Genomic DNA, 27,000 nt, shown 5'->3' with positions numbered 1-27,000 from the left:
CCTCTGATCAATCTTTCAAATTGTCAGCAAAACTTTAAATGAGAGGCATTTTCGTTGTTTAACAATTAACAGATGTTACTGCACGTTTTTAATCTCATTATGTTTGTGTTAACAGGGAAGAAATGTACCTATGGACACAAGTGCAAATACTATCATCCAGAAAGAGGAAATCAGCCTCAGCGATCTGTAGCTGATGAGCTTCGTGCCATGTCTAGAAGCACAGCTGCCAAAACTACAAGTGAAGGAGGACTGGTAAAAAGCAATAGTGTTCCCTGTAGTACTAAGAATGATGGCACTTCTGAGCTTAAGCGTGCCGCTCCGAAAAGGCAATCGGATCCTAGTATAAGGACTCAAGTCTATCAAGACTTGGAGGAAAAGCTTCCCACCAAAAACAAATTGGAAACCAGGTCTGTACCTTCCTTAGTTAGCATACCAAGTTCCTCTGCTGCAAAACCCCAAAGTACTGCACCTTTAACCAACGGCCTTCCATCCGGAGTTCATTTCCCACCTCAGGATCAAAGACCACAGGGACAATATCCTCCTACAGTGATGATGGCAACCAAAAATCACGGAACGCCAATGCCTTACGACCAGTATCCAAAATGTGAGTCTCCCGTGGATGTAGGGTATTACTCTATGCTGAATGCGTATTCAAGTCTGAGTATATCTGGTCCACGTAGTCCCGAAAGGCGCTTCTCCTTGGACACAGATTATAGGATCAGCTCTGTGGCTTCTGACTGCAGCAGTGAAGGGAGCGTTAGTTGTGGCAGCAGTGATTCCTACGTGGGTTACAGCGACCGCTCCTACATGAGTTCGCCTGACCCGCAGCTGGAGGAGAACTTGAAGTGCCAGCACATGCACCCCCACGGCCGCCTTAACTCCCAGCCCTTCTTACAGAGCTACCACGAGCCTCTAACACGAGTGCAGAGTTACAGTCACGAAGAACCAAAGCATCACCACAAACCTCCAGTTCCGTACATGGCTGTGCATCTGCAGCATCCAGCAGTCGGTGCTCGTTCTAGTTGCCCAAACGACTACCCAGCGTCTCAGAGCTCGCCACACTCAAAGACCATGCACCTGGGGAGAGCCCTCGTGTCCACCAGAATCGACAGCATTTCGGACTCGCGTTTGTACGATAATTCTCCACTGAGACACAGGAAGCCTTTTTCTGGCCAAGACGGGCTTGGAAGCTGGGACAGGCAGAGTTACGGGGTTGATGCCTACGGCTACCGTCAGACCTACTCCTTGCCCAGTAACCCCACGCAGCCGTGCTACGAGCAGTTTGCCTTCCAAAGCCTGCCCGAACAGCAGGACCAGACCTGGCGCGTACCTTACTGTGGAATCCCTCAAGACCCCCCGAGGCACCAAGACACCAGGGAGAAGGTTTACATAAACCTGTGCAACATCTTCCCCCCCGATCTTGTGAGGATTGTCATGAAAAAAAACCCTCACGTGACGGACGCGCAGCAGCTCGCCGCAGCCATCTTAGTGGAGAAATCTCAGCTAGGTTATTGAGAGATGATGCATCTTTGTGGTGTCTAGTAGTTTTTCAGCTCAGCTCTAATGCTGAGGGAGGTTTGCTACAATAGCATTTGGGATCTCCTTCTCAGCAAGGAGGTTATATAGTAATCCATTTATGTGAAATACTGTATCATGGAGTCTGTATGTATAGCCCCATGCATCCGAAGTACCCGGTATGTTTTGTGTTCTAGTTTGAAAATTTTTAAATGGCTATTTTCATGGCTGGAGGATGCTCCAGTTTAAATTAATATATACATATATATATATATGAAAAAAAAAATCTGTCGTCTCTGGTTATAATCTTTGGTGCATCAGGGGTTTATATGCAGCACTTTCTATCCTTGTTACATGTTGTTGCGATTTTCGGTTTTGTTTTTTAACTTGCTGGATGTTTGTACTTGGGCTGCGGGGTGTCAAAACGACCTGCAGAGAGAGGATTTTGCTTCTTCCAGCAGACAATTTTCAAGCCAAGTTTTTGAACTTTTTACAACACCATGTTTGTTTGTTTGTTTGTTTTTGTGGGCTTTTTTTGTGTGCTATAATCATATTTATAGGAAACAAAGATTTACTACAGCACTGACTTTATTTTTTAAACGAATAATTGAGTTACCAGTTAACGGTGAAATGGGTAACGATATATTAGTAATTTATAGTACGGCACTTTTCATTGCTCTTTGTTTTGTTTAAATAGTTACATGTTTTGTTGATGCAGTTGATTAGTAAGATCAAATGCAATCAGAGGACAATTTTTTTCGTATTATTTTTATTTTTTACTTATTTATGGATAAGGTGGAAAGCCTTACTGCCTGATTTTCAAAGGTGCTGAGAATTTGCAGCCCCCTTTGAACCTACCACAAACTGCAAACACTCAGTACCTCCTAAAAACAGGCCACCTTGTTTCAATTCCCATGTGCTGTTTTCCAGCTTTGTGTACTCCTGGTCAGTAGAAAGGGTCCTGAAATCATAGGGTTCTGTTTAGTTGTTTTATGTGTTTTTCTTTGTATTGCTGCACCAGTGTACTGGATAAAATACGCTTTTCATAAAATATTTACCTGTTTTTAAATGAATTTAATTATCTCAATGCAAGTTTTGTATTTAAGATACTGTTTGATTTTTTCTTGCTATTTATCAAGGCTGGCCTGAAAAGGGTTTGTGTGTTGAGGATATGCAACGTTTATTAACTGCACTATGGTAACGATATTGTAGCTCAAAATAATAACTTAAACTTTTTGTCTTTTCTGTTTTGGTTGGGGAGGGAGGGTCGCGGGGAGAGAAGAGGCTGTATGTGTTCCTGAGGTTAGTCCTTGGCCTGTTGCATCGTGGAGGCCTGATTCTTGCCACAAATAGTGTAGTTTTAGAAACAGACAAAACAAGTCTGTTTTAGTACTAGTAAGGGATATTTCTGGTTAAAGTCATGGGTTTTACTAGCACCTCGTAAGCTTTTATATATATATATATATATAAAATAGAAATAGATCTTGCAATTGATGTCAGTTGTACTTAACATGACATAGTCAGTTACCTACAGTTTTAGGTTTCCATCCGTTGTAATGTTTTTCAGTGTTAAAAAAAACCCTAGTTTACACTATTACTGCTGATAATTTTGGTACACTTGCTGGAATTTAAAGGCCCTGAAGAACCAGAAAGTACCTTTTACTGTTGATACAAATTGTATCTTTTTAACTGAGAACTATTTTGATTTGTAGATTTAGTAGAAACACAAACGTATAACTATAGTCTTTTGGGCAACATTTTATCCCTTATTGGAAAATTAGAGTTTTCAGACATAGAATAGACTTAGGCGAGTAAAAATAGATATTTATTTAGGTGTCTGTCTCAATTTCACATATTAAAAAAAAAGAAAGAAAGAAACTATTGGCATCTTCTTCCTTCTAAAATCTTTGTAGTGTAAACTCACTAAAATAAAGGTAAAATGCTGCCTGAAAATGATGTCCAAGCACCTTTGAATACGAAGACATTTTCACTACTTGCGCGACACCATGTGTTGCGGTGAGTAGGATTTGGGTATACAGTAAATGCTTCTAAAGAGCATTGTGCTTATAGACATATTCAATAATCTGAACCATGTTCAGCAAACTAATTCAGGAAGTAGTGTTCCAGACAGCTTTTACTGCTGATTTGGCGTGGGATCTGCATTCGCCTGTCCCTGTGACAATACAGGAGGTGCTGTACATAATCTAGCCTGAGTTGTCTGTTTGACAGTAGTTTTTCCCTTGGTTTGGTGGGTCGCTGTCTGTAGAGCATGTCTGAACGTAGAGGTTGATGCAGCGCTAGCGCTGAGGTTTGGAGTGGTAAATGGGTCTCATCTCAGTTGTACTCTAAGATTTTTTAAAAACTGAATTACACTGAAGTACTACACCATAGTGTAGATGCAGCTGTTTTAGTACTGCAATTATTGTATTTGTGTTTTTGATGAGTTTCTACATTCATTTTTATGTAGGAATTCACTTCTGCCAAAAGATGAATTCCTTAAACGCGAACAGAAGCGTGTGCATGTAAAAGAGGCGTTTCATCTTTCCTCCCTGTCACGCGAGCCTCAGAAGGCTTCGAGCAGCGCCGCCGTGCCCAGGTCGGAGCTGCCGGCAGTGGCACCGCCGCGTGCGGCATCAGGCCCCTGGAAGCGTGGTGGTGGCGGGGGAATCCTTGCCGTACGGTCTGTGCTTTGTGCTGAAGCACTGAAAATGCTTTAAAAGTATAAGAACGGGAGATATTTGGTGGTTCTTAATGTTGTGCAATGATGTGCTAGTTCCCCTTAGGCTCTTACGTTGGGTAAAGAAAACACGCAGTGGACAAAGCGTTGGCCTTGGTATTTCCTTTGTTGTTGTCGTGAGTAGCAGAGGGAAGGAGGAGGTGTGTGTGACCTCCCCCTCCAGGAGGAGATCAGTCTGTGGATTTAGCACCCTGTAGAGAGGAAACCAGTGCTAAGCACGAACGCGATGGTACTGGTCAGTACTGCGCCTGTTGGTGTAGTTGCGTTGATGCAAATAACTGAACTGTAGCATCTTAAACAGTAAAAGGTGGCTCGTTAACATTGTCTTTGCTGCAAGTGCTGGAGTTAGAGAGAATAAAGCACAGTTAGGCCTGTCCCACCCCTAAAAAGAGGGCAGCGCTTTCCCTTGTCTTCACTACTCAAGAGTTGTTTTGATACTTAGCAGAAACTACATATTTTTAAATACAATCCAAGCCATTATAGCTCCCTCAGTAATGGTGTGTAGATACACGGTGTTTTGAGGGCACGATGACATTAGGCATCTGCCCACAACAGTTTTGTATATGAAGTGTGTTGCCAATATTTAGAGTTCTTAAAATGCCCCGTGGATACCTGACTTTGAGCTCAACGTGCCCGGGCTGCAACAGTGTTAATCACTAAGATGTCTTTTTTGAAAAAAATCCCAAAATGTCATGTTGTTGTTTTGTTATTTTGTTTTTTAATACCTTAAACTCACTTGCCAACTACCGCTAATGCTCTGAGGTAAGGCCACATCCTTTCAGGAGTCCCGTTGTCTGTGGTATGTCTGAACTGTCGCTCGGTGCTCCGCTGCAGAGTAGCTCCGAGGAGAGCCAGAAGTCTGCCGTGTTCGTGGAACACCCCAAAAAGGAGGAGTGCCAGCCTGGGGATGCCCTTGAAGGGGACTTTTGCAGCCTTTGAGTATGCGGACTGTTGCTGACTTGTTGCCGACCTTCTGCTGTGAAAGTAGTAGTTAATGGTGAACACTTCTCCAAAAATACCAAACCCGTCAGTGCAAACCGGAGTACCTCACTTGGAGCGGGAAGCCGGAGGCTCTTGTCCCCGCGGGGTGACAGAGGGAGGACGCAGTGCCCGGGGGAGAGGTGCCGCAGCACCTCGCGAGACTACCAAAACCCTTGTCAGTTCTACCAGTTGCTGGTTTGACCAACTTTGATGTTTTTGACGTGTGAAGCTTGAAAAAAAAAAAAAAAGAGCGAGATGCTTTTCGTACTGTCTAAAGCATTTAGAATAATACAACACCCAACTGACTTTGCATTGCTACTGAGAAATTAACATACTGTGCAATTAAAGAGACCTTTTTTTAATAAAAATAATTTAGAAATTATTTATTTTGATTTACAGTGTGACTTTTGCTAATTTATTCCTTGCATTATAAGGCCGTGGTGGAGTGTCATTTATATTTTTTATTTAGCATAGGAACTTAAGCTGTTGGAAAAAAAAAAAAAAAAAAAAAAAAAATATTAAAGCTTAAAACAAAACAAAACCTTATGGCCTTGTTTTGTTTTCTTACAAAAGGGCTGAGGTTTTTTTAAATGTCAAATCATGCATTTTATATACTTTGTAAATTATAGAGAAGTTTAGTCTAAGAATTTTGTTGGAATTCAATGTGTGTGTGTGCATTGTTCAGACTAACCCTGTAACTAATCCCAAAATCATCTGTGTGATGAAACGGTTGTTCCAGCTAACCTTTCGGTAGATAACACGAGATGTGTTCAGACTTCACGTTCAGATGTTCTAGCATGCATTTCATACATTTCATGGATATCTTAAGGCTTCACCAGGAGCTGGTGGTGTCGTGATCTATCACACGTAGAACGTCTCCACGCGTGTGGATCCTACTCCCGTACGCTGGGTCTTCTGTGCAGCGCATTACCAGGCAGTACGCTGGTGTCTGTGAAATACAGGAGCTGTTTATGCAGGCACTACCGAATACACTGAGCTGTTAATAGCTGTGAGTGTGCTGCAAATCATTTTCCATCTTCCGTTTTCAGGTCTCGAGGGATGGGCATAATGCGTGCTTGAATTGTTTATTCCTCTGCCTATCCGTTCACATCTAAAGTGTAAATGGCTGCAGTAGGTCTCTTCCCCTCGTTCAGCTTCAGTTGCCATTTGAGGGCCCCGTCTCCTGAGTGCTCACGCACATGCCTGACTTCAGCACGAGTGCTTGCATTGGCTGATTTTGGTGGAATTGGAGAAGGCACGAATAAAGATGGGCATGTGTGCAAGTGCTGGAGGAGTCAGAGCCTTGAGGAGCGCATCGGGAGCAGCTGGGGAACAGCCTGCTGCCCTGCAGAGGTGAGGTCTCACTGCTGCTGCCAACACTGAAAGCACGCGGAAAACAAAATCTATTCAGACACTTCTGCACATCTCATCCTCACTGTTTCAAAGCTGTAACAATTACACCTCCTAAAAACCTCTCCATTTTTATAAGACAGCCTTTTTGTTGTTGTTGTTCTCTGATGAAGTCTCATTTAACAAGTGAGGTTGGCTGGTTGGTTACTTTATATGAACAATGTTCTTAATTATACTGGTATTTAAGAAATGTTTTACCAGCATATTACAGAACATCGTGCAAGGAAACAGAAATGCAGATACAGCAGCAATAATTGTGTTTCATAGTTCTTTTTCCCCTCATTATCTCTGTACTTGTACTGAGTAGGCGAGATTTTAACATTGTCCTGAAGCCAGCTCTGGCAAAAAAGTCATGTTTGGACTACGTGATAAAGCAATTGTCAAACTTGCTCCTTGTTCCTTCACTGGTTGTTCTGTGTTGTTTCTGTGAGGTGACAATTCACATCTTAAAACCACCGTCTAAACCATACAAAAAAAAAAAAAAGAAAAAAAGAAACATGTACCTCAGATTCCGCTTTTAGAGAAAACAATAAAGATTCATTTTCCTCACTGATGGGCTGGTTTTGTTTCATAAAGTAAAAATCTCGAGCAGCATAGAAGTTAGCAGGGAGTGCATAGAGAGCTTCGTGTCCTTACCTGCACAGCGTAAATTTACATGACAGTGCCACGATTGAGCGGTTCAAACACACAAAAATGATCATACTTCATTTTTAATGCAGTAATTCATATGTAATAGGCTCTTGCTGGCCATTCCCCTTAGTGAGAAGACGGAAACTCCAGGGTCAAATAGCAATGCCGGTCATTTAGTGGCAGAATTTGGATGGAGACTCTGTGCCAGCGGAGCTGGTCTCCGGTCAAGTGCTGCTACACATCTCTGTATATTTAACTGTGTAACCCTAGTGGTTTATCTGAGACTATTGCAAAGTTATTCAACGCATGCAAAGATACGACAGAAGGCCCCGTGCTGTGGTGAAAGAGACGTGAAAAGGCACAGGGCTGCCAAGCTGGCTTTGTGCCGAATTCGGCTGCCTGGCGGGGGTCAGCGTGCCGGGTTTGTTGGGCCCCTTCCTTCGGCCTGCCAGCCCTGGAGCAAGGAGCCAGGCAGGGCTGAGGTGGATGCAGATGGAGCCAGTGGTTGGCCTGAGAAATGATGTAGCGTTGCCCTGAATCAGTTGTGACCACTGGTAACACGCTTGATGGGAGTGCGCTGCACAGCTGCGCGCATCAGCTGTGTTACTGCACCGGGGCTGAGCGCAGAGCGTGGCTTTGCCTCCTTTCGGGGCAAACAGGGGCACTGGAGTGGAACTGGAAAGGTCCCTTTGATATTTCTGTCTGGGCAGAACCAACATTTTGTGATGAAAAAGCCTGATCCCCTCCCCCCCAGAATCCCTGCAATTTTAATGCTACACAAGGGCACAAGGGGAGAAGAAGTGACTCTTTGGGTGCTCGTCTGGCTCCTGAACAACCTCACAACCTCCCCGAGGTTTTTGCCTTTACCTTGTAGAGATTTATTTTTTTCCCTGAGCTGCTGCTAGACTGCAAGCGCCTTGATTTCATTATTGTCTGAAACGGGGATAGGATAGGGTGGGGCTGTCCCGGATGTTCACAGCTCCTTCAGCAGGGCACTACCGGCTGCTCTGCACCAGGCGGGTGCCCCATGGGATAAACCATGGTTTCTTGACTTCCCACTGCTGCTGTTCAGGAAACCAACACTTGTAGCCTGAGCACAGTGTGTGTCAGCAGAGGGCCGGGTGGAGGTGAATGACTTTGCCTCCACTGGGTAGAGGAGACGGCTTGTGACCCAAGGCCAGATCACCTTGGCCATGTACTTGAGCTGCACGGCGCTGGCAGGTGGTTTGGCCACGTGTTTGAAGTTGTTCTCTAAATCAATTCCTTTGTGTCTCCACACAATAGACCCAGAGGTCTTTTGTTTGCAGGAAAACCGGGACCTTTATGTCCAAAGGCCAGTGAAGCCGGTGAAGGGTCTAGGGAACAAGTCTTATGAGGAGTGGCTGAAGGAGCTGGGGTTGTTTAGCCTAGAGAAAAGAAGGCTCAGGGGGAACCTTATTGCTCTTTACAACTACCTGAAAGGAAGGGGTGGGGAGCTGGGGGTTGGGCTCTTCTCCCCAGCACCAAGTGATAACACAAGGGGAAATGGCCTCCAGTTGTGCCAGGGGAGGTGTAGGTTGGATAGTAGGAGACATTTCTTTACTCAAAGGGTTGTGAGGCATTGGAACAGGCTGCCCAGGGGAGTAGTTAAGTCACCATCGAGAATGCCAAATCCAGCCTTTTTTTTTTGGCTTAAGCCTCTGAACTGCTGGTGCTCGTGTGACCTCCCCAGGCCTCCCCTGGAGGGCTCCGAGCTCTCCCTTGGGCCCACCACAGGAAGAAGCTTCCCTGGTGCAGTCAGGTCTTTGGGTGCCCTCTCCCATGAGGAGCCGCCCGTCTGCATCACGCAAGGTAGGCTTGGGAAACCTACCTGGGAAAAGCTGTTACCAGGCTACGACTGCATCCTGTGGTGCCTTTAAAAAGAGCCTGACCGGCATCACGGCAGCTCTTGCTGGCGTCCCCAGTTAACAGCCCCCAAAGCGAGGGTTGGCCTTTTGCTTCCACCCCCCGCACCACGGACGAGCTTGCCAAGAGCAGCAGGTGGGTACAGAGGAAATTAAACGCTGCTATTAATTTACATGAGCTGCTGAAGCGCAGGCAACAGAAGCAGGGGGATGAGGAGATGGCGATCAGCGCTAGCCCGGCGGGTGTTTTACGTCAGCCGGGCTCGCGTTACAGAGATCCCCCGATTGCGGCCCGGACCCAGGGCTGCTGCCGTACTTTCGGTGACCTGATACTCTGCAGCCCTCGGCTGGGGCCTGGAGGAGCGATAATCACATGGGGGGCTGGCCAGGGCTGCATGGGAAATGGGAACTGTCCTACACAGAGACTGGAACAAAATACAGAAATACGGACGTACGTAGGTTGCTGCTGCTACCCTGCCCAGGCCGAGCATGGAGGCAGCTGAGGTCTGAAACACGGGACTGCAGAAGGAAGGAGAACACGGCTTTAGGTCAGGCTGTGTTGTGCCTTACGGAGCAGGCATTGCTCGTGCACGGTGGTTATCCACGGGTGTGATGTCCACGCAGGACACCCCATCACCAACACGCAGCGTTTTTCGTCACACAGATCCGCTACAAAGACACTTCAGACAGACCTGCATCGAGGGGTAACCTCCCACCTGCTAAATTCAGCAATAGCAAAATCCTCATCAGGGCAAAATCCTGACCCCAAATGGGAAACATCCTGTGGTCTTCACCCCAGGCACCATTTTCACCTTGTAAATCTGCAGCCACCAGCCCAGGAGCATCCAGCCCTGCCGGCCCTTGGCAAACAGGCAGCCTCTACAGCTGTGGCAGAGCTGCTACATTTCAAACAAAGCCATCAGCAGCAGTAATAGCCCAAAGCTTTCATTATGTCAAAATCACTTTTTTTTTTTTTTTTTTAAATCAAGCTCTTAAAAATATATTACACGTCATCTTGCACAATTCCCTCTCCGCAGCACATTCACCAGGGAACCTGCACACTGACAAGAGAAGCCAAGAAACGCTGTGGGCAGAGATCAGCAAAGGCAACATAATGGTAAATAAAATCCTCAGGAACATTTTGCAGTTGTACTGAAATGCATTTGCATGAAAGTGCCTCGTTACCTTTCACCATTAGAAACTTGAAGTAAACAACTTAGAGGAAGGAGGCTGCTCCCAGGTGCAGCTACTGCAGAAACACTAAGTCTGGCTCGCAGTAAAATTCAGAGACAACAAAGCTGAGATGTGCACACGAGTGTTCCTCCCAGCCCTCTTAGAGATGGCAACTGAGAAATAAAGCTGCTGCTACCTGTATTTTAGAGGCTGCTGTGCCTTGATTCCCCTCAGCCCCAGAACATCCCTATCACCAGCATGGGCCACACAGAGAACAGGAGGCGTCAGGAGTGGTTTTAAAGGAATCGATGGGTGCTGGGCAAGCAGGTCCCAAGCCCCAGTGCTGGCCTGAACGTGCAAAGCAGAGGCTGAAATCCCACCGCGCAGGGTTTCAGGTCCCTCTCAGGATCCTGAACCTGAACCCCGTGCTCCAAGGGCTGCGCGTGGTGGTCCTGCTTGAGCTGGTGGTGAAGGTGGAGGTCGCACACTGCCCCACGGGCTGTCTCCACGAGGCACGGTGCGGGTACCGAGACAGCATCCAGGCTTAACGGGAGGCTCGTGGGCCCTGGGGCAGCTCCCTCACTTGGCAGTTTTGGCCAATAATTTCAGACCCGTGCTTTACACTTTTTACAGGATCAGATAATTCCTCCAAGGGATCAACCCGCACAGTTCTCAGTCTGGAAAGACATTGTGCATGAAGGCAACGTGACCAGCAGAAATGCTGTCGAGGTTTGGTATATTCCCAATAATGCACTTGTCCATCAGCTTGATTACCAAGTGCCTTATTGACCCGTCCCCATCTTCTCCTTCAGGAGTGATTCACTCTTTGCAAATCCGGTCTCTCACGGCTTATCTGACCACAGCACAAAACACACAGATGGAAACTCCGCTATGGACTGGTACCGCAAACTGAAAGTTCCCATTGAAATGAAAAATGACACAGTCTAACAATTAGCAAGACTGATCATCAAAAGAATAGTGATTCTTCAGGTTAACATTAAAACCCATTTATTCAGGCTTTTGTGCAGGGTGCACAATTCATTGCAGTTACGTATACACAGTATGCACGTTCTAGTAGCGTACAAAAAGGCAGGTAGCAACAGGATCTTACACTGGAAATGTATGTACAGACATACTAAATCAGTCGCTTGACATTAAAAAAGTTACCTGACATTGTTCATGTACCATCAAGGCTATTAGAAATTGTGTAGAAAACCAATAAAACTTGGAAAGTATCTACTCTCACTTCGCTTTACCCAGGCTGGATATAGAGGCAGGCTTCCCACACTGTGTCATCTGTGGTCCAAGCCTTCAAGATCCCCGAAGTGGTCACACCACCGTTCGCTCTAACACATCCCATCGCGTGTTACAGGTTGATAGCTTAGTGTCAGTTCCTGTTTTACAGGGGGGGGAGAACAACAACTGAAGTACTTCTAAAAGAGGATTTTCTCCCAGGAAAAGACAACAAAGGAAAGATTTAGAGAGATCAGAGAGAACCGAGCATTACTGAAATGTTTTAATAGCACTTCCTGGTCCTTGCAGAAAAGTCTTCGTGGACCAGGTAGCACCTAATTTAAAGTGCTGTAAACTGTCCAGATTTACAGAAGCGCAATGGCAGGCCTTGGCAGACCCCAGGTCTTCTGCTGATCTTTACCTCGTTCCTATCCTAAGGGCTGCAAGAGATCGTACTTTTGTAACCTGCACAGAAAGACACAGAGAAGTCAAGGAGATTTAGCAAAGATACTAAACAAAAGCAACAAATAGAGTCATGCACCAACATCGTAAGAGCCGTACTTTACTGTAACTGCTCTGAAGTATCAAATTCCTGAATTTAATGTCTGAATGAACTTTGTTTTAAAGACGCCAGCAGAATGAGGGAACACCGGAAAAGAATGATTTAAGAAAAATGTTTTTCCTGTAGCCAAGACCCACCCCCCCAAGAACATGGAGAACCTTCATTGAATTTCAGCTCACAAAAACCAGGGCCAACTTTGTTCAACAACTGTTGCATGCCCAAGTCAACTTTTTTTTTATTTATTTTTTGCATATACCAGTAGAGTTTTGATGGCAAATTTTAGCCTTACAAAGCGCCTACCCTAAAATCCACTCAGGGAATAATTTTACAGGATTAATTTGCTAATGCAGACAACACAGATGACGACTGAGCATGACGTTAGTAAGACTGTTAAAACTGCTTCCAAAGGTGGCTGAAATAAGCTGCATTGTGGATAAATACACAAGATATAGGACATATTTGTAGAACATTCAATCACAGCCAATACTATTTCAGACATCTCTTCCTTTTAGCATCATACAAGTGCTGTTTGCTGGGTAAGCTCTGTGGTTCAGCTGTGTAAGCTCTGTGTTTTAGTTTATTCAGTTTATTGCCTTTTGAGAAATGTTTACTATTTGTGTGAACAGCACAAAGAATTTCTCAAATTTACTTCTCTCCTGAAGTTTGAAGTTCTCTGATTGAAATCTCCACAGTGAGTCAAATTTATTGTGTCTCTGTGTGAAGATACCAAAAAAATGCGTATTTTACTTGTTTATTTTTTATGGAAATTCATTGTTGAAGTGGCTTGAGAAATGTTTTCTTTTTTGACAATGATCTTCCTTAAATACACTATATTCTGAATACACACAGAATAGGAATGCTGAATTTAAAATACTGATTTATAGTGCCAACCTCTCATTGTGATTGTTTTAAAGAAACGTTTCATCAGCAAGTATTAATAAACCCAAATTTTATTCAGAGGGAATCAGGAAAAGACTTTTAATTACCAGACTCTCTTCATCGTTTAACAAGCACAGGGAATGAATTGCTATTTAGAAGTAAGAAGCCCTCAAAGCACAGTTTCGTGTTTACTAGCGCAACCACAGCACGTAACGCATCGGAACACCACATCACATTTTACACTGCAGCCTGCTTCCCACACAAAACATTTGCTGGCACAGAAAGTGGGAACTTCCAGGGCCTGAGTACAAGCAAGTAAGATGTGTGGTTAAGATTTAGAAGTACTAACAACACTGGTGTTTTAGAAGTCTTGCAGCGATTCCTGGCAGGGTGTGGGAGGAGATTGGCAGTGAGAGAAACTGTAGATGGGGAAGGTACCACCACTGAAACCAGTGAAGTGCTTCCTGGTACTGGTAAATGCCAAGACACAACTGGCTTTTGCAGGAGGATAAAAACAGAGATGAAGGTAAATAAATCTGATTTTGATATCAGGGGACAACTGAACCATACTCATTCTGCATGCTGCAATATTTTAAGTCATGTTTTAAACACTGTTAGCTTTATTTTTAAACCTACTCAAGATCAAAATTCATATAAAAGAAGTTGCTACTTGTATATTTCATTTTAATACAGCCATAGTAAGGCCTGATGCCGCGTACCATATTAGAAATCTGCAGTCTATAATATATATTTATTCATACATACATTATCAAGTCCAGCCAAATGCAGGTTAGAGCACCTTTTCTTCAGAAAACAGTTTCATCCGTCAATCTCCTGATTGCAAAGCTACTTTTAGTGACCTAGGCAAAGCACAACTTTACAAAATCACTGGGGAAGAAAAAGGCATTTTTACCTTTAAATTGATAAAATAATCCACCACCGAAATATGACTGTAGAAAGACGGTATTCTTTTCTACAGTGCTCTTTGAAGAATCCAGCAAGTGTCAATAAATAGATACTTAAAAAGCTCAGTGAATTTTACCAAAGTACTTTGCTACTATAAAGTGAGTTTGAGAAAAGGGTTACCTTGCCGTACGTAGCTGCCTGCCTCTCATTTTCACTTTGTGTTAGCTGTCTCTGTAGACAATGAAGTATTTCTTTTGGTAAGTCCTGGGGCTTCAAGTCTTTCTACCCCACAATGTTTTGAAATTAGTAATTATGCAATATCTTCATTCCCTGTTCTAATTTGCATACTCACACTGAAACAAAAGTTAATCTCATTAAAGCAAGCAAGGATATAAATTGAAATCTATTCTTCAAGTAAAAATAAATGGCATGAAACACCAGCAAGTTAAAAAAATAACAGTATTAAGACAAGGTGAGAAGTGGGAACCAGTTCAGAGACTGGGAGAAATACATATAAGAAAGTCACACAGATCATACTGAAGTCACTGCTAGAAAGAAGGTTCTCCAGAATTCATTTTCATGGTCCAGTATGTAAATGAACAGACAGGTAAGAGATCTTTAACCCCAGCCACACCTGCCACTACTTCTTAAACACATGGGCTGAAGAACAACTGGGTAACTCCTCAAAGGCAGCCGTGCTTATGTTACAGAGGACTTCAGTTTCGACCAGAGTGACCTACAGATGAAGTTTGAAGGCAGGCAGAAACTTAGACGTGACTCCTTCATATAGCAGTCTGCAGGAAACAGCTAGTCCATGCATTTTCTTTTTAGGATTTTTACATCCGTGACAACTGCTGTGTTGAAGAGCAAAGCCACTGCACCGTGCAATTGCACCTGGCCGTTCTGCTGCTTGAGCAAGCACAACCGTCCTGTTCCAGCCCTCTCTCTCGCTCGGTCCAGCCACAAAACAGAATTAGACAAACAGAAATGTCTCTCCCACGTGCTCCCTTGTGTGCATGACTAGGGTTAGGCTTAAAATTGAGCCTCATGGGTACAAACACTGATTCATATCTTCCCCAATTTTCTGCATGTATTAATGTACTTATTTTCTGACATTTTCTGTTCTCCAGAATGCTCCTGACAATTATTATATAGTCACTATAGGTATTACTTTTAAAAGGTGGCATATAACAATTCGCCATGCACGCCTGATATGAGAACACATAGCTTAAATTAATCCAGAGATTGTTCCAAGCAGCAGCAGCAGTAGTTCTAAATCTTATGATGAGTTAGCGAGCTTTGTTGAAAACAACCATGTAAGATCCCAAATGCTAAAGAAGAGAAAGAGCAAGAGCTGTGTTTTCAAATGGTACAGAGAAGCGTGACTGGTACTTGAGCAGCATGACAGTTGCCTGATACACTGGTCACAAGAGAAGAGACCCAAGAATTTAAAACATGAATTAAACTGAAGAAAAATTATCCAGAATAAGAAACAAAGTAGGAGTGGAGATTAATGTTATGAAGATTTCTCACGGCTTCAATTTTTTTCTGATACGTGACAAATCTTGCTGTCCTATCCCAAATCCCTAAAATACTGAATCCGCTCACTCAAAACAGAAATGAATTTATTCCCTATAACAAAGGGGAGGGCTGGATATACCAGCCTATGTACTCTGGATGTTACCCGCACATTCTAGACTTACTGTGTGGACGATCAAAGTGCACTTGGCAGAAGAGTTTTCAGCTTCAGCCTCAATGCAAATGAACCTCTTTCTGGCAATACGACTGCAATTACCATATTCATAGAGATTAATCGATCAGAATTGCTGTTTAAATAAAAGTAAAGCTAGACTATTTCAACTCCTCAAGATGATGGATTTTAAGAAAACATTTGACACAGAAGTCAGCCTTTTACTAGAAGCTCAGCTTTGTAGAAAATCATTGAAATCACGGATTAAGATGTTAAATCCTGTATCAAAAGAGAAATTGATGTGGATAAGAAGTGTGAAAGCTGAGGCCACGTGGAGCTGTAAACTTGATATGAGAACCTGCAGAGTTCTGCATATGTGGTCACAGAGCCTGTCACGAGATCACTGTTTCACGTGGGTACACGTGGGTTTCACGTTGCTGGAACAAGCAATGGGGCAGCTAAAACCATGAAGGTAGAAAGGCTCTAAAGCAAAATCATCAGACTGCAGAGGGTGCCTGCTGAAATATAACAAGCAATACAGTGGGCAGTCTGGGTACACCTGGTTTTAAAGAACTCCAAGATCTTTCAGTGTTCAGCAAGAGGCCTCCTAAAAGCCTTCAGCTAAATGTTCAGATAACAGCAAGCCCTCTGGTGTAAATAGGATAGTCTAAAACAAACATACAAACAAAACAAAGCAATGCAAAACCAAAAACCAATGTCCTACCTCTGAGCTTGATGTCTTTTCACCTGATCCATTTATCCAGGGCTCAAGGAACATTAACTCTTGTGCACACGTGCATCAGGAATATCTGCACCAAGCAGGCCACCTCCTTTCAAGTGTATTTCCATCTCCCCTGGTTTCTTCTGCTGCCTAACGCCTACTGCTGTGAACAGAAACTCTGATATGTTACTTACAAAAGCCAATACAAGCACATCACTGAATCCCAACAAGTCAAAGTGTTTCATTTCCCTTCGCTAACTTTCCCTACACTGTGAGCTATGTGGGTATGAGCTTCTTCTCCCTGCATATGTGGAATACTGCAGGCACTGCTGCAAGTATTGTGGTCTCTTATTGTCAAGAAACGTGATTGTTTAGATTTGAAGTTTTGAGGGGAAGTGTTTTTTGTTGTTGACTTTTTTTTTCTTTTTGGTCCTCTTCATTAGCATTACATGAAACATCTATATTTGATAGTGTTGGCAATCTCTACTCAGGTAAAGCAAAAAAAAAAAAAGGAAAAGAACTCAACGTTTCACTAACCTCACTTCAAATTAAGTCTATCAACTCAGAATCTGCAGAGAGTAAAGCGAACACAAGCAACAGACTCCACCAACCAGAAGAAAAGTCAGATAGCTGGCCTGCGCCTACAGATCTGGACTCAGCTCTGTGAAATGAGAAGTGCATCGCTTTCTAACAAACCAGCTGCTGAATTTGCGAAACAACTCTCAGCATCCATAAATTTATTCTGAAAGAATGAACTGATGAGGCCTTGACATACGTGAATAAATCTGCCAGTTAAGGATCCTACCTCACCACGTGGCATTTTTTCTCTAACAGCCCCCTACCACCGTGAACTTTCACTATCATACCGTCCCTCCCAGCCCTGAGATGCTTCTTGCTGCTGGCTGGGTCCCCAAACTGGGAAACAGCCCAGTCGTGTAACACCCAGGTGCTTGCAGACCAACCGGCTTGGCAGGACAGGTGCTGCTTGGCCTGCCTGGGAGCAGAGCAGGCAGACACTACCTGGGAGGCACCCACAGCATCCAGAACCATCCCCTTGCCGTTCTCCCAGATGACGAACCAGCACAGCATCCCAGCTGGGAGGCAGGTCCGCTCACCTCTAAGCACAGCTAGAGGAATATGCTCTGGAAAGGTCAAAAAAGTATCAGTTTGTAATGTTGATCCGTTGACATTTACTATATTTTCCTAAAAAATCTTATCATCTGAATACATTATGCTGTGCATATGGGAAGGCTTCTAGTAATAAGTGAACACTGCATTAGGCTCTTTTGAAAGGAAGCTTTTGATTTTCTTGGGTTGACAATTCTACCCAGAAAACACTCTTATGAAGGCTAGTATCAACCGCCTCATTCCATGGGAATACATCACCTTTGTTAAAAAACCCAGTTCTTGAAATTAATTTGGTTCTCCCTCAGACACAAGATATTTTGGATGATCCACACATGAAGACATGGAAAATGGTTGCATAGAAGTTCCTTTTCAAAAGCAAAAGGATTTTAACTGATCATTTTTATCTCTATGTTGTCATTGAAAGAGAGAGAGAGAGAGAGAGAGAAATCTTTTCATAAGTTTAGTCTTTTGTTTAGAACAGACCTCCTTTTTCCTCAGAGGTGGTCAAGCAAAGTAACCTGAACAACCCTGGAGAACATGTTGTAAGAAAAAGGCAGAAGCGCAATAATGCTCCCCAATTGCATTTAAAAACATAAGCATGAGCTTTGTTCTGTTTTGGACAAAATAAATGGAGTAAGAAACATGTAGTTGAAGATCCAACCAACAGAAAATCCAAGTTTCAATGTGCATAGGGACCTATTTTAAAAAGACAAAATCTCTTCTTTTACACTGAAGCATTCTAAGTGATTGTGTTAGTCTGGCCTTTAAATAATGACACTTTTTTCCTCCATCTCAAGAACATATTTAAAGGAGCCACTTACAAAGCACTTACCTCCCTTTTCAAGCACAATATTCTGAGTTACATACCTATGGCAGAAGCTAACAAACGACAAACTTTAACCTAATCTCCAGCAGAAGGGGCTTCAAGGAGAAGGAAGTATACACTAAAAACGTACCCAGTTAAAAGCATCAAGTACAAGTGTTTTAATTCATCATAACAATTCTACCATACAGAGTAACAAAAAGGGTTACGTGCTTGCATTTGAGTGCAAGGGCAAACAAACACAGGACCGAATAGAAAGCCACCCGAGAGGAGGCCCAATTTACGTGAGAGCAGATTAATTTGTATACTTACTTAACGCAGGACTGCTCCTGCCCTTCTCCTAGTGCAGTAGAGGGGTGAAAAATTACAAACTTGCCATTACAGAAAACATATAGCTACGCATGTATTTGACAGCATTGTCTACTATAATGTGTAATAACATAAAAAAAGTTTCTCAATGTTTAAGACTTTGACTTAAAATTACATTTCACTTATCCTGGGGCTAAGCAATATGTAGGCAGTGATTGAAAGTTCTTACATTACCCACAAATTTCTTATGTGGCCAAACCACCTTCAGGTCAGGAGAACTAATATGCTCTGACATTGCAAATCCCATTCTGAATTGACAATCGCCAGTGCTTTCTCCCAACTGTATGCAGCAATTTCGTGAGCACCATTCTCTACAGACAACTTAATAATTTATTTTTATTTTTAAATTTCAATTTGACCATCCTGTGAAACAAAAGACTGATTACCACCATTTGTACACTGCTCTGGAAAAAGCCTAGCACAGTGCATTCAGTAAAACTGACAGAAAAAAATGTGCTTTAAATAACAACAATGGACCTCAGAGAAATTAACTGTATCTCTTTATTGTTAACCAATGAATGTTATCCAAAATAGTAGATGTAATCGTAGCTTAATTGTACAACACAAAACAGGATGCTAAAGGAAAAAGCATGTGGAAAATTACTTCACCAAGTAATCATTAAATGTATTCTTAGTACTTCTGCACCAGTAAGTGTTCCCAAATGCTGGTGACAGCAGCTATTACCACTTTGTTCATTGTGAAAATCCATAGTACAAATGGTTGTTCCTGGTTGTTTTTAGAAAAAAAATCACACAGCTTTATAAATGGATCTAATCCATTTACCCCTATTCTATATACTGTAGATTTATGAACAGCAAACTTTACTGGTATTTTTCCCCAACACTGAAACTGATGCATCAACAGTAGTGCACACTTTCCAGGAAAAAAAAAAGAACTCCTTGAAAGCACAGTGTTTCACCTGCTATGGCAAACTGTTCGAATACTTCGGAGATTTGCTTATGCTTCAGTGTATGAAGCCCATAAAACAAGAACTGTTCTTACAATGCACCGCAAGCAGAAACACCAGCTTCCACCAAGCAGCATTGTGAAGCACGTGTACACCATCTGCACATCAGTCCTCAAGGTTAATGAGATATGTTTAGCCCCACAAACCAAAAATATATTAATGTATCTTTATTTTATTTTCATGATGTCACCCCACATAGCCAACCTTTAACTGCAAAATAAAAAAAAGCCTTAGTTGGACTGTTCATAAGAAAAATTAAACCTATTGTGCATGAAAAAAATGTTTAATAAAATGGCAAATTTTAATAGATAAGTGTAAATTTATGAGTGCATAATATCAAACAGAAAAGAGCTGAACCATCCTCAGAGAAAGCAGGGTTCTTCCATTGTGCATATTTACTAGGGTACTGCAACAGAAGGAACAACTGCAGTTCACATTAACTGTGAAGGTATTTCTAAAGTTCATTTTCTAAGCAGGTTTCTCAAAGAAAAACACATGAAAAAAGGAACAAGTCTCCTTCTCAAGAGAGAAAGGACTTAATGATTGACATCAGATACGACAATTACAATAACAGCTTCAATGAAAACTGAAGCTACAAATACTTTTACTCCAACTCTGGGAACTTTCATTTTTATTTGGAAACCTAAAACCAAGTTAACTCATAAGCACCTTCTACACCCCTCCCAGAAGATAGTATACCAGTGACGGGTTGCAGCTTTAAAAAACATACGATGTTTTTACAATTTAAACTCAACAAAAGGCAGTTAAATAGCATTTAGCACTATAAATCCATCTTGAATTCAAAGAAAATCCTAGGAGTGAGGGCTCCTAGCATTTGTGATATTACTGAATAGTGAGAGTCAGTTTAAACAGAGCTGTTTCCCTGGTGTTTGAAGGACCAGTCATCATGTATGTAGTAGTGAGGTAGGATACTGTCCCCTCCCTGGGACTGATGTTTTCATATGCTCCCTTGCCAGAAAGGTCCAGGTCTCCCTACTGCAAATAAAATAATTACAAGCAAATAGCTTACAAAGCTTTTTTTTATTATTATTATTTTATTTTGCTGCATTAGAACATTTTGCGCATCTAAAATAATCACCTAGGCAAAGCAATACTTATTCAAGCCTATTCGCAGCCACGTGCTGCCCACAGGTAGTGTTCCATTTAAAAAAACATCTCCTGGAACTACCACCTGCCATCCAGACCTTTGTGAACAGGTAGGCAAAGAAAACCATCAATGATGACAGGACATGAAACACCAAAGAATTTGACTTGGGAAGGAAAAAAATGAGAAAAAAAGAAACTGAAAGTCAGTGATATCAAACTCTTAGTGGTGTAGCTACATTGAAAAAACGTAATTTCAAACTTCATCATATTGAAATAGTAGTACCTATCCAGTTTAGGTTCGGCTCCATTGTTCTTTCTATTTCTTAAGGTTTAAGCAGTATGTACACTTGTCAGTCAGTATATACTTCACATCAGTTTTCAAAGAAAAAACTACAAAACAATAAAACTGAAGACGTGATGGGGGGGAAAAAATTGCTATTATTCTCCACACCCTCCCCCCGCAGAAGTTACGGATGACAGACTGCCTTACTGTTGAATAGCTTCCCATAAATTTGTCCTCTGACCACTGTAGTCACACTGGTATTAAGTGCTTTGGCAAAGTGGGGTGCAATCCATCAAATATGCAAAGACCTGCTTTTATCTCTGTTGGTGGTTCAGCTTTACGAAGAACATATATGCAAAATAACAGCTCTCACATTGCTTCAAACTCATCAATACGCTGCTTTGTATTGCCTTGTCGGATTTGTCGAAGTGTCTTGTACTTATCACGGCCTGCTTTAACATTCTCAGCATGAAGGACATCATTTTGTGTTTTCTTGGTTTCGTCTCTGGCTTGAGCCAACTCAGAACTTAAAGCCTGTTGAATAAAATATTTGCATTTGAGTCCTTTAACTAATCTTTTAATGATTCTCGAATTTCTGATAACATCTATTTTGCAGCTTGGAATTTCTTAAATGCCAACTAACGAAATACTTTCTGTAATGTTCAGTAACTAAAGTTGAGAGATCTATCAGAAAGACTGCAGAAGGAAGAGAAGAGCAGCAGGATTCTTTCCTTACAGAAGCGTGAGCACCAAACTAGAAAAAAGGCCTCATACCCTAACATCTAAGAAAAGAGGGAGCAGCAGGCAAAGGCAGGAGAATGATCTTATTTCTATTTCTGCTTGACTAAAGACAGCACAGTCATCTCCCCGATTCTGTCAGTGACTGTTCAAGCAGAAAAGATAAATTACCAAATCACACTACTAAGATATTGCTGCCAAAAAAAGAAGCAACTTCTCATTTATTTCCTTTCCAAACAGACATTTCTTAACTCAGCAAACTGTTACCACTAATATTATATTATTATACTTTGAGAGACAGACTAGCCTACAAGTAAATGCTCTTTTTCAGGGAATTAAGATTCATCCTAAATGGGCATATTTCAGTTTTTGCATTTACGAAGTCTGAGCAACTGCAGATAAACCCAAACACTATTAAGCGAGCATCTGATCATACTACTTAATTTCAGTAATTTAAAAAGGAAAGCATCATGTTTTAGCATTCGGTGTCCTGGGCATTATAATAATTACTAGAAATCTTTACTGTCCAGTATGACAACATAGTAATACTTCTAAGCTATAAAGCATAATCTTACATCCAGCCTCCCCATTTCTTCTGCTGCTAGAGCACTATGAAGGCTATTGGTTAAATAGTAATAAACCAAAATAAACGATAAGGGTGTTTTCATAACTTCAATGAGATTTTTGACAAACAAAGAATGAAAACGCAAAGCCTGAATTATGTCGATGCAACTGTAAGTCTTCATTACCTGGAGTTGTTTCTTAACACGTTCATTTTTCTGTGTTTCTGTTACCCGTTCTTCCTCACTCCTGTGATTCATGACACCATCAGAAGACAGCTCTGCGCTGGCTTCAGCATTGTTCTCATCATGTTCATCGTGTTCGTTCTCTGTTGGAGGAATAACTGGTGGGGGAGGAGGTGGAGGAGGAGGAGCAGACATCACAGATTTCAGTTCTTCTTTGGTCTTTTCCAAGTCCTCCTGGGCTGCAAAAGCCTAAATAAAGTAAAGAACACTTAGCATCTTTAAAACTGATTTACAAATAGTCAGAAAATTAGAAAGAAATATTTGAGATGGTTTTAGATACAGGGAAACCACCTCTATAAATAACACAGGAAAAGCGTAGATGCTGAAAGCTGTCAAAGAGAAAAACAGGATAAAAGAGGTATGACTAAAACCAGCTATACTAAAGGTCCATTCAGTCCACCCATTTCCACCAGTAGCCATAGAAGAGTGAGAGAAGAGTCAGAGAGGAGGGTAATATTTTGATTACTTTCCAATTTTTCCAGCCTCCAGAAATTTGAGCCTCAGGGACTTCCTAAACAAAGGTGATGTCCTTGAATTTCATATTCAACCAGAACTTTTATAAGAAATTGTTCAATCACTTCCTAACCTGTGTATACAGCTAGTATTCACATTCCATAGTCAATTACAAATTGTGAAGAAATATTTTCACAGAATCACAGAGTGATAAGGATTGGCAGGGACCTCTGGAGGCCATTTAGTCCAAACCTCCTGCCCAAGCAGGGACACCCAGAGCAGGCTGCCCAGGACCACGTCCAGGCGGCTTTTGGAGATCCCCAAGGAGGAGACCCCACAGCCTCTCTGGGCAGCCTGTGCCAGGGCTCCGTCACCCGCCCAGCACAGAAGTGCTGCCTGGTGCTCAGAGGGAGCCTCCTGGGTGCCCGGCTGTGCCCATGGCCTCCTGTCCTGGCACTGGGCACCGCTGAGCAGAGCCTGGCTCCGGCCTCTCTGCACCCTCCCTTCAGGGATTTAGGGACACGGATGAGACCCCCCTGAGCCTCCTCTTCTCCAGGCTCAGCAGCCCCAGCTCTCCCAGCCTCTCCTCACAGCAGAGATGCTCCAGTGCCTTCATCATCCTGGTGGCCCTGTGTTGGGCTCTCTCCAGTATGCCCAGGTCTCTCTGGTACTGGGGAGCCCGGAACTGGACCCAGCACTCCAGGTGTGGCTCCACCAGTGCTGAGAATTTTGTCTTACACTGAATTTTTATTTAAACGATGGTCTCGTTACACTTGATGTGTCTTTGTTCTAATTCCTCTTTTTCACCACCACTCATGTTTTTTTATACCTCTCTTGACGCGTTTCTTTTCCAGCACAAAGATCCAATCTATTCCATTACCACACATACGGAAGCCATCTCAAATCTTTGATCACACCTTTGTGGTGAGATTTCCCCCTCTCCCCCTTCATGTCTATCTGCTACTAAGAGATGACTTCTGAAGTCAGTTTACACTTCTATAGAAGACTGGAGAACAAAAACCTTTAAGAAAAGCTTCTCTGAAGCCTAAGGGAGTAACAGACCCAACCCCACGGACTTCCACTGGTATTCCTGCACTCATCTCCCTTAGTTTCTTTGAAGTTCTGACTTCACACAGCATGAGCTCATTACTTTGTGTTGCCATTCTGAGGCTTCCTCCTCTTTTTTTTTCTTGGCCTCCTCTAGAAGTGCAATCTTGGCAGTGAATTCAGCAAGTTCTGCTGCCTGAAACAAAAACAAACAAAAACATTTAGTTCAATACTATTTTGGTTCTGCCTTTGACTATTTTCAAGTTGGATCACAGCAGTTATCCATCACTTCTCTGCTTATTCAAAACAGAAATTTTAAACATACGTGACAGAGGGAGAGAATCAGTAATCTTGCCTGACAGGAATAAGTCCAGAGGCACACATACATACACATATATATACACACATACACGTATGTCTGCTGCACTTCCAAACTCGTTGGGAAATAAAGAGCTGCAGTTACAAATTACTGTTTGGCATTCTTTCAGTTTAATATAGCTTTAAAGGTTCCACCAAAAATCTGATGACTCTGGATCACAATCTCAGCACTGTCAAGCTACATCTTACCTTCAGCATTGTGTGCTGACTTAGAAGACAAAAAACTGTTTTATAGTTGAGAAACTCTCCTAAAGTTTGTGCCTTAGTTAGTACGTGCAAATCTTCGAACAAAAGCTATCTAACACAGACTATAAGAAGATAACGCTGCAAAGAGTAAAATCTAACATAAGGGTTTTATTATTTTTTTATACTAAGTCCCAAAACAACCTGTAACAAAGCATGGAGCATTTCATATACTTGTCCATTTTACAAAATAGATGTAACCAATATCAAAGTCTAGATTTCCAACTGTATTTTTCCATTTGTTTAATGTAGAGTTAAAGATTCTTACTAGTTGCTCCTGGTTCTTCATTTGATCAGCTGCCTGCTTGGCTAGAGCAGCTTTAGCTTCTTCAGCTGCTCGACGCTCTTTTTCCAGGCGCTCTGCTTCTTCTTTTGCACGCTTTCGTTCTTGATCCAGTTCTAGAGCTCTTCTAGTCTGTTCCTCTAGCTCTGCCATAGGGAAAGTTTGCAGACAATACATTGTTACTTAACTCCTACTCGTATGTAACACAGATAACAACCATAACACACAAAATAAAGTAAGGTAGAAAACTGACAGATTTACAAGGCTGCCTCAAGTTAGCCTGACTTAAGCCAAGAAGAGCTGTTATCATGTTCCCCAGAGCTACACTCCAAGTCTGATTTTTATTCTCCCTGTTTGAAACATATGTTGGATATATTTCATCTCACTTGACTGATGGCCCAAGGTTTCAGAAAAGTATCAACTCATCTTTATTAATTTAGTTCTATCACTAAGTATATACTCCCTCTCACTTATGTGAAAAGTTCTTATATACAATAAATCATCCTGTTACCATAAAAAGCCAGAAAATCACCTACTCTATTAAAATGCTTCAAACAATACCTTAACTGCAACTGACAATTTAGACATGCACCTCCAAAGTGACCCACTGGAAAAGTCAGAGAACAGAGCCAGCTTCAAAAAGATGCAAAGAGGAAAACCTTAAATCAAGGAAGGGGTAATAGTTGTCTAGCTGCCTGGTTAGCAAAACATAACAAGCTAACGGGCTAAACCATGATATAAGAGAAATAGGAAGAAACAACAATCTACCACTTCTGTAATTTCAAAGGAAGATTTGCACAGGGAACTTTGGTTTTTCTGATAATCCAAATTTGAAGGCCAGAATCAGGGGCATGGCATTACAAATATGTTGAGTTACCCAAATGTAGTGCTTATAAAATTAAATAAAATGCACAAACGTTTTAAAACACTATTCAAAAGGACAAAGTCTTCCAATGAAGATGGAAAAAACTACCGTATCAACTACAGAACAAAGGCACCATTCATATATACACTAGTCCATACAGGAAAAGAAGGCTAAAGACTACTAACACATGGCCATTATGTACTCTATAAGAAAATAAACTATTTCCTATTAAATTTACCAAAACATAAAATAATTTGTTCAGAATCAAGGAATTGTTTTTTTGTACTAGTTTCTTTGACAGTTATGCATTTATACTCTTTCCTACAGAACAGTTTTCCTAGTAACATACATGTTAAAAGAAATATTAACAAGTGATTTCTATTGTATTTTACAACTAAAGATATTTCCAAATGAAGTGCGTTATAACAATTTCTAACTTAGCAAGAGCATTATTTTTTCTTTATTAAAATGAAGATCGAGTATGCTGTTTAACTCAATATAATGAAACAACTCCAGACGAAAAAAATCCTATTCTGATTCCTATCCCTTAATGATACAGACACACTCAGAACAAGGTTAAACTTTGTAAGTTTTCTTCAGTAACACAGCTCTCAAGAACTCTAAGCTACAGTATAATTCCTGTCAAGTTCTCCAAAAATTAATGGTTGTCACATGCTTAACACCGATTCTGATGTCCCGTCTTTGGAAATGCAACAATTGGAATATGATCACCAAGTCAGAGTAGCTCTGGAAACACTGCTTATTTTTAAGGTTCCGTGATGCCTATACTTTCATGAAAGAGATTTCAGCTGACATTTTCCCTGCTGAACATCCTACCCAGGATTGCGTTTTTGTTCATTTAAAATTTGGACCAAAACGTGATTTTTTTTTTTTTAAATAAAGGAAACATGGAACTTATTTCATCAGATCATCACAAAATCCAGAACACAAAGCCCACAGAATAAAAAGGTTTTAACCTTTCCTCAGAGAAGCTCTGTCATACTCATGATTTTAAGCAAGGGCTGGAATTTGCAGAGGGCACCTGTTACATCAACAGGAGTGCCTTTTTCAGTGCCTGGTGAAAAGCTTCTGGGTTTAGTCAAATTACAAATGTATACACACCTTTCAAGGACTTGGGAGACGTACTAGCTACTCACTGTTGTTTACTGAAAATGTGCCTGTGGGTTTT

The 27,000-nt window shown here is 41.9% G+C and overlaps 2 protein-coding genes across 6 annotated transcripts in view; one reads left to right on the top strand and one right to left on the bottom strand.

Annotated features, from left to right (window-relative positions):
* The window catches only part of ZC3H12C (zinc finger CCCH-type containing 12C), a 45,912-nt gene extending 40,311 nt beyond the window's left edge, over nucleotides 1-5,601 (top strand). For all 3 annotated transcript variants that reach the window (XM_040544085.1, XM_040544087.1, XM_040544086.1), the window contains one exon: nucleotides 116-5,601. In XM_040544085.1, coding sequence (XP_040400019.1) covers nucleotides 116-1,515 — 1,400 coding nt within the window. In that variant the 3' untranslated portion in view covers nucleotides 1,516-5,601. The remainder of the gene's footprint in view (nucleotides 1-115) is intronic.
* A 13,530-nt stretch (nucleotides 5,602-19,131) lies between these two features.
* The window catches only part of RDX (radixin), a 41,217-nt gene continuing 33,348 nt past the window's right edge, over nucleotides 19,132-27,000 (bottom strand). For all 3 annotated transcript variants that reach the window (XM_040544082.1, XM_040544083.1, XM_040544084.1), the window contains 4 exons: nucleotides 24,932-25,092; nucleotides 24,146-24,238; nucleotides 22,486-22,731; nucleotides 19,132-21,532 (listed from right to left, as the gene is read on the bottom strand). In XM_040544082.1, the coding sequence (XP_040400016.1) occupies nucleotides 21,368-21,532; nucleotides 22,486-22,731; nucleotides 24,146-24,238; nucleotides 24,932-25,092 (665 nt within the window). In that variant the 3' untranslated portion in view covers nucleotides 19,132-21,367. The remainder of the gene's footprint in view (nucleotides 21,533-22,485; nucleotides 22,732-24,145; nucleotides 24,239-24,931; nucleotides 25,093-27,000) is intronic.

The sequence above is a fragment of the Cygnus olor genome, chromosome 1 (assembly GCF_009769625.2).
Source record: "Cygnus olor isolate bCygOlo1 chromosome 1, bCygOlo1.pri.v2, whole genome shotgun sequence".
In the NCBI taxonomy this organism is placed as follows: domain Eukaryota; kingdom Metazoa; phylum Chordata; class Aves; order Anseriformes; family Anatidae; genus Cygnus; species Cygnus olor.
The sequence above is the reverse complement of the archived record's forward strand: the minus strand, read 5'-3'. Positions and strand labels throughout refer to the sequence as shown.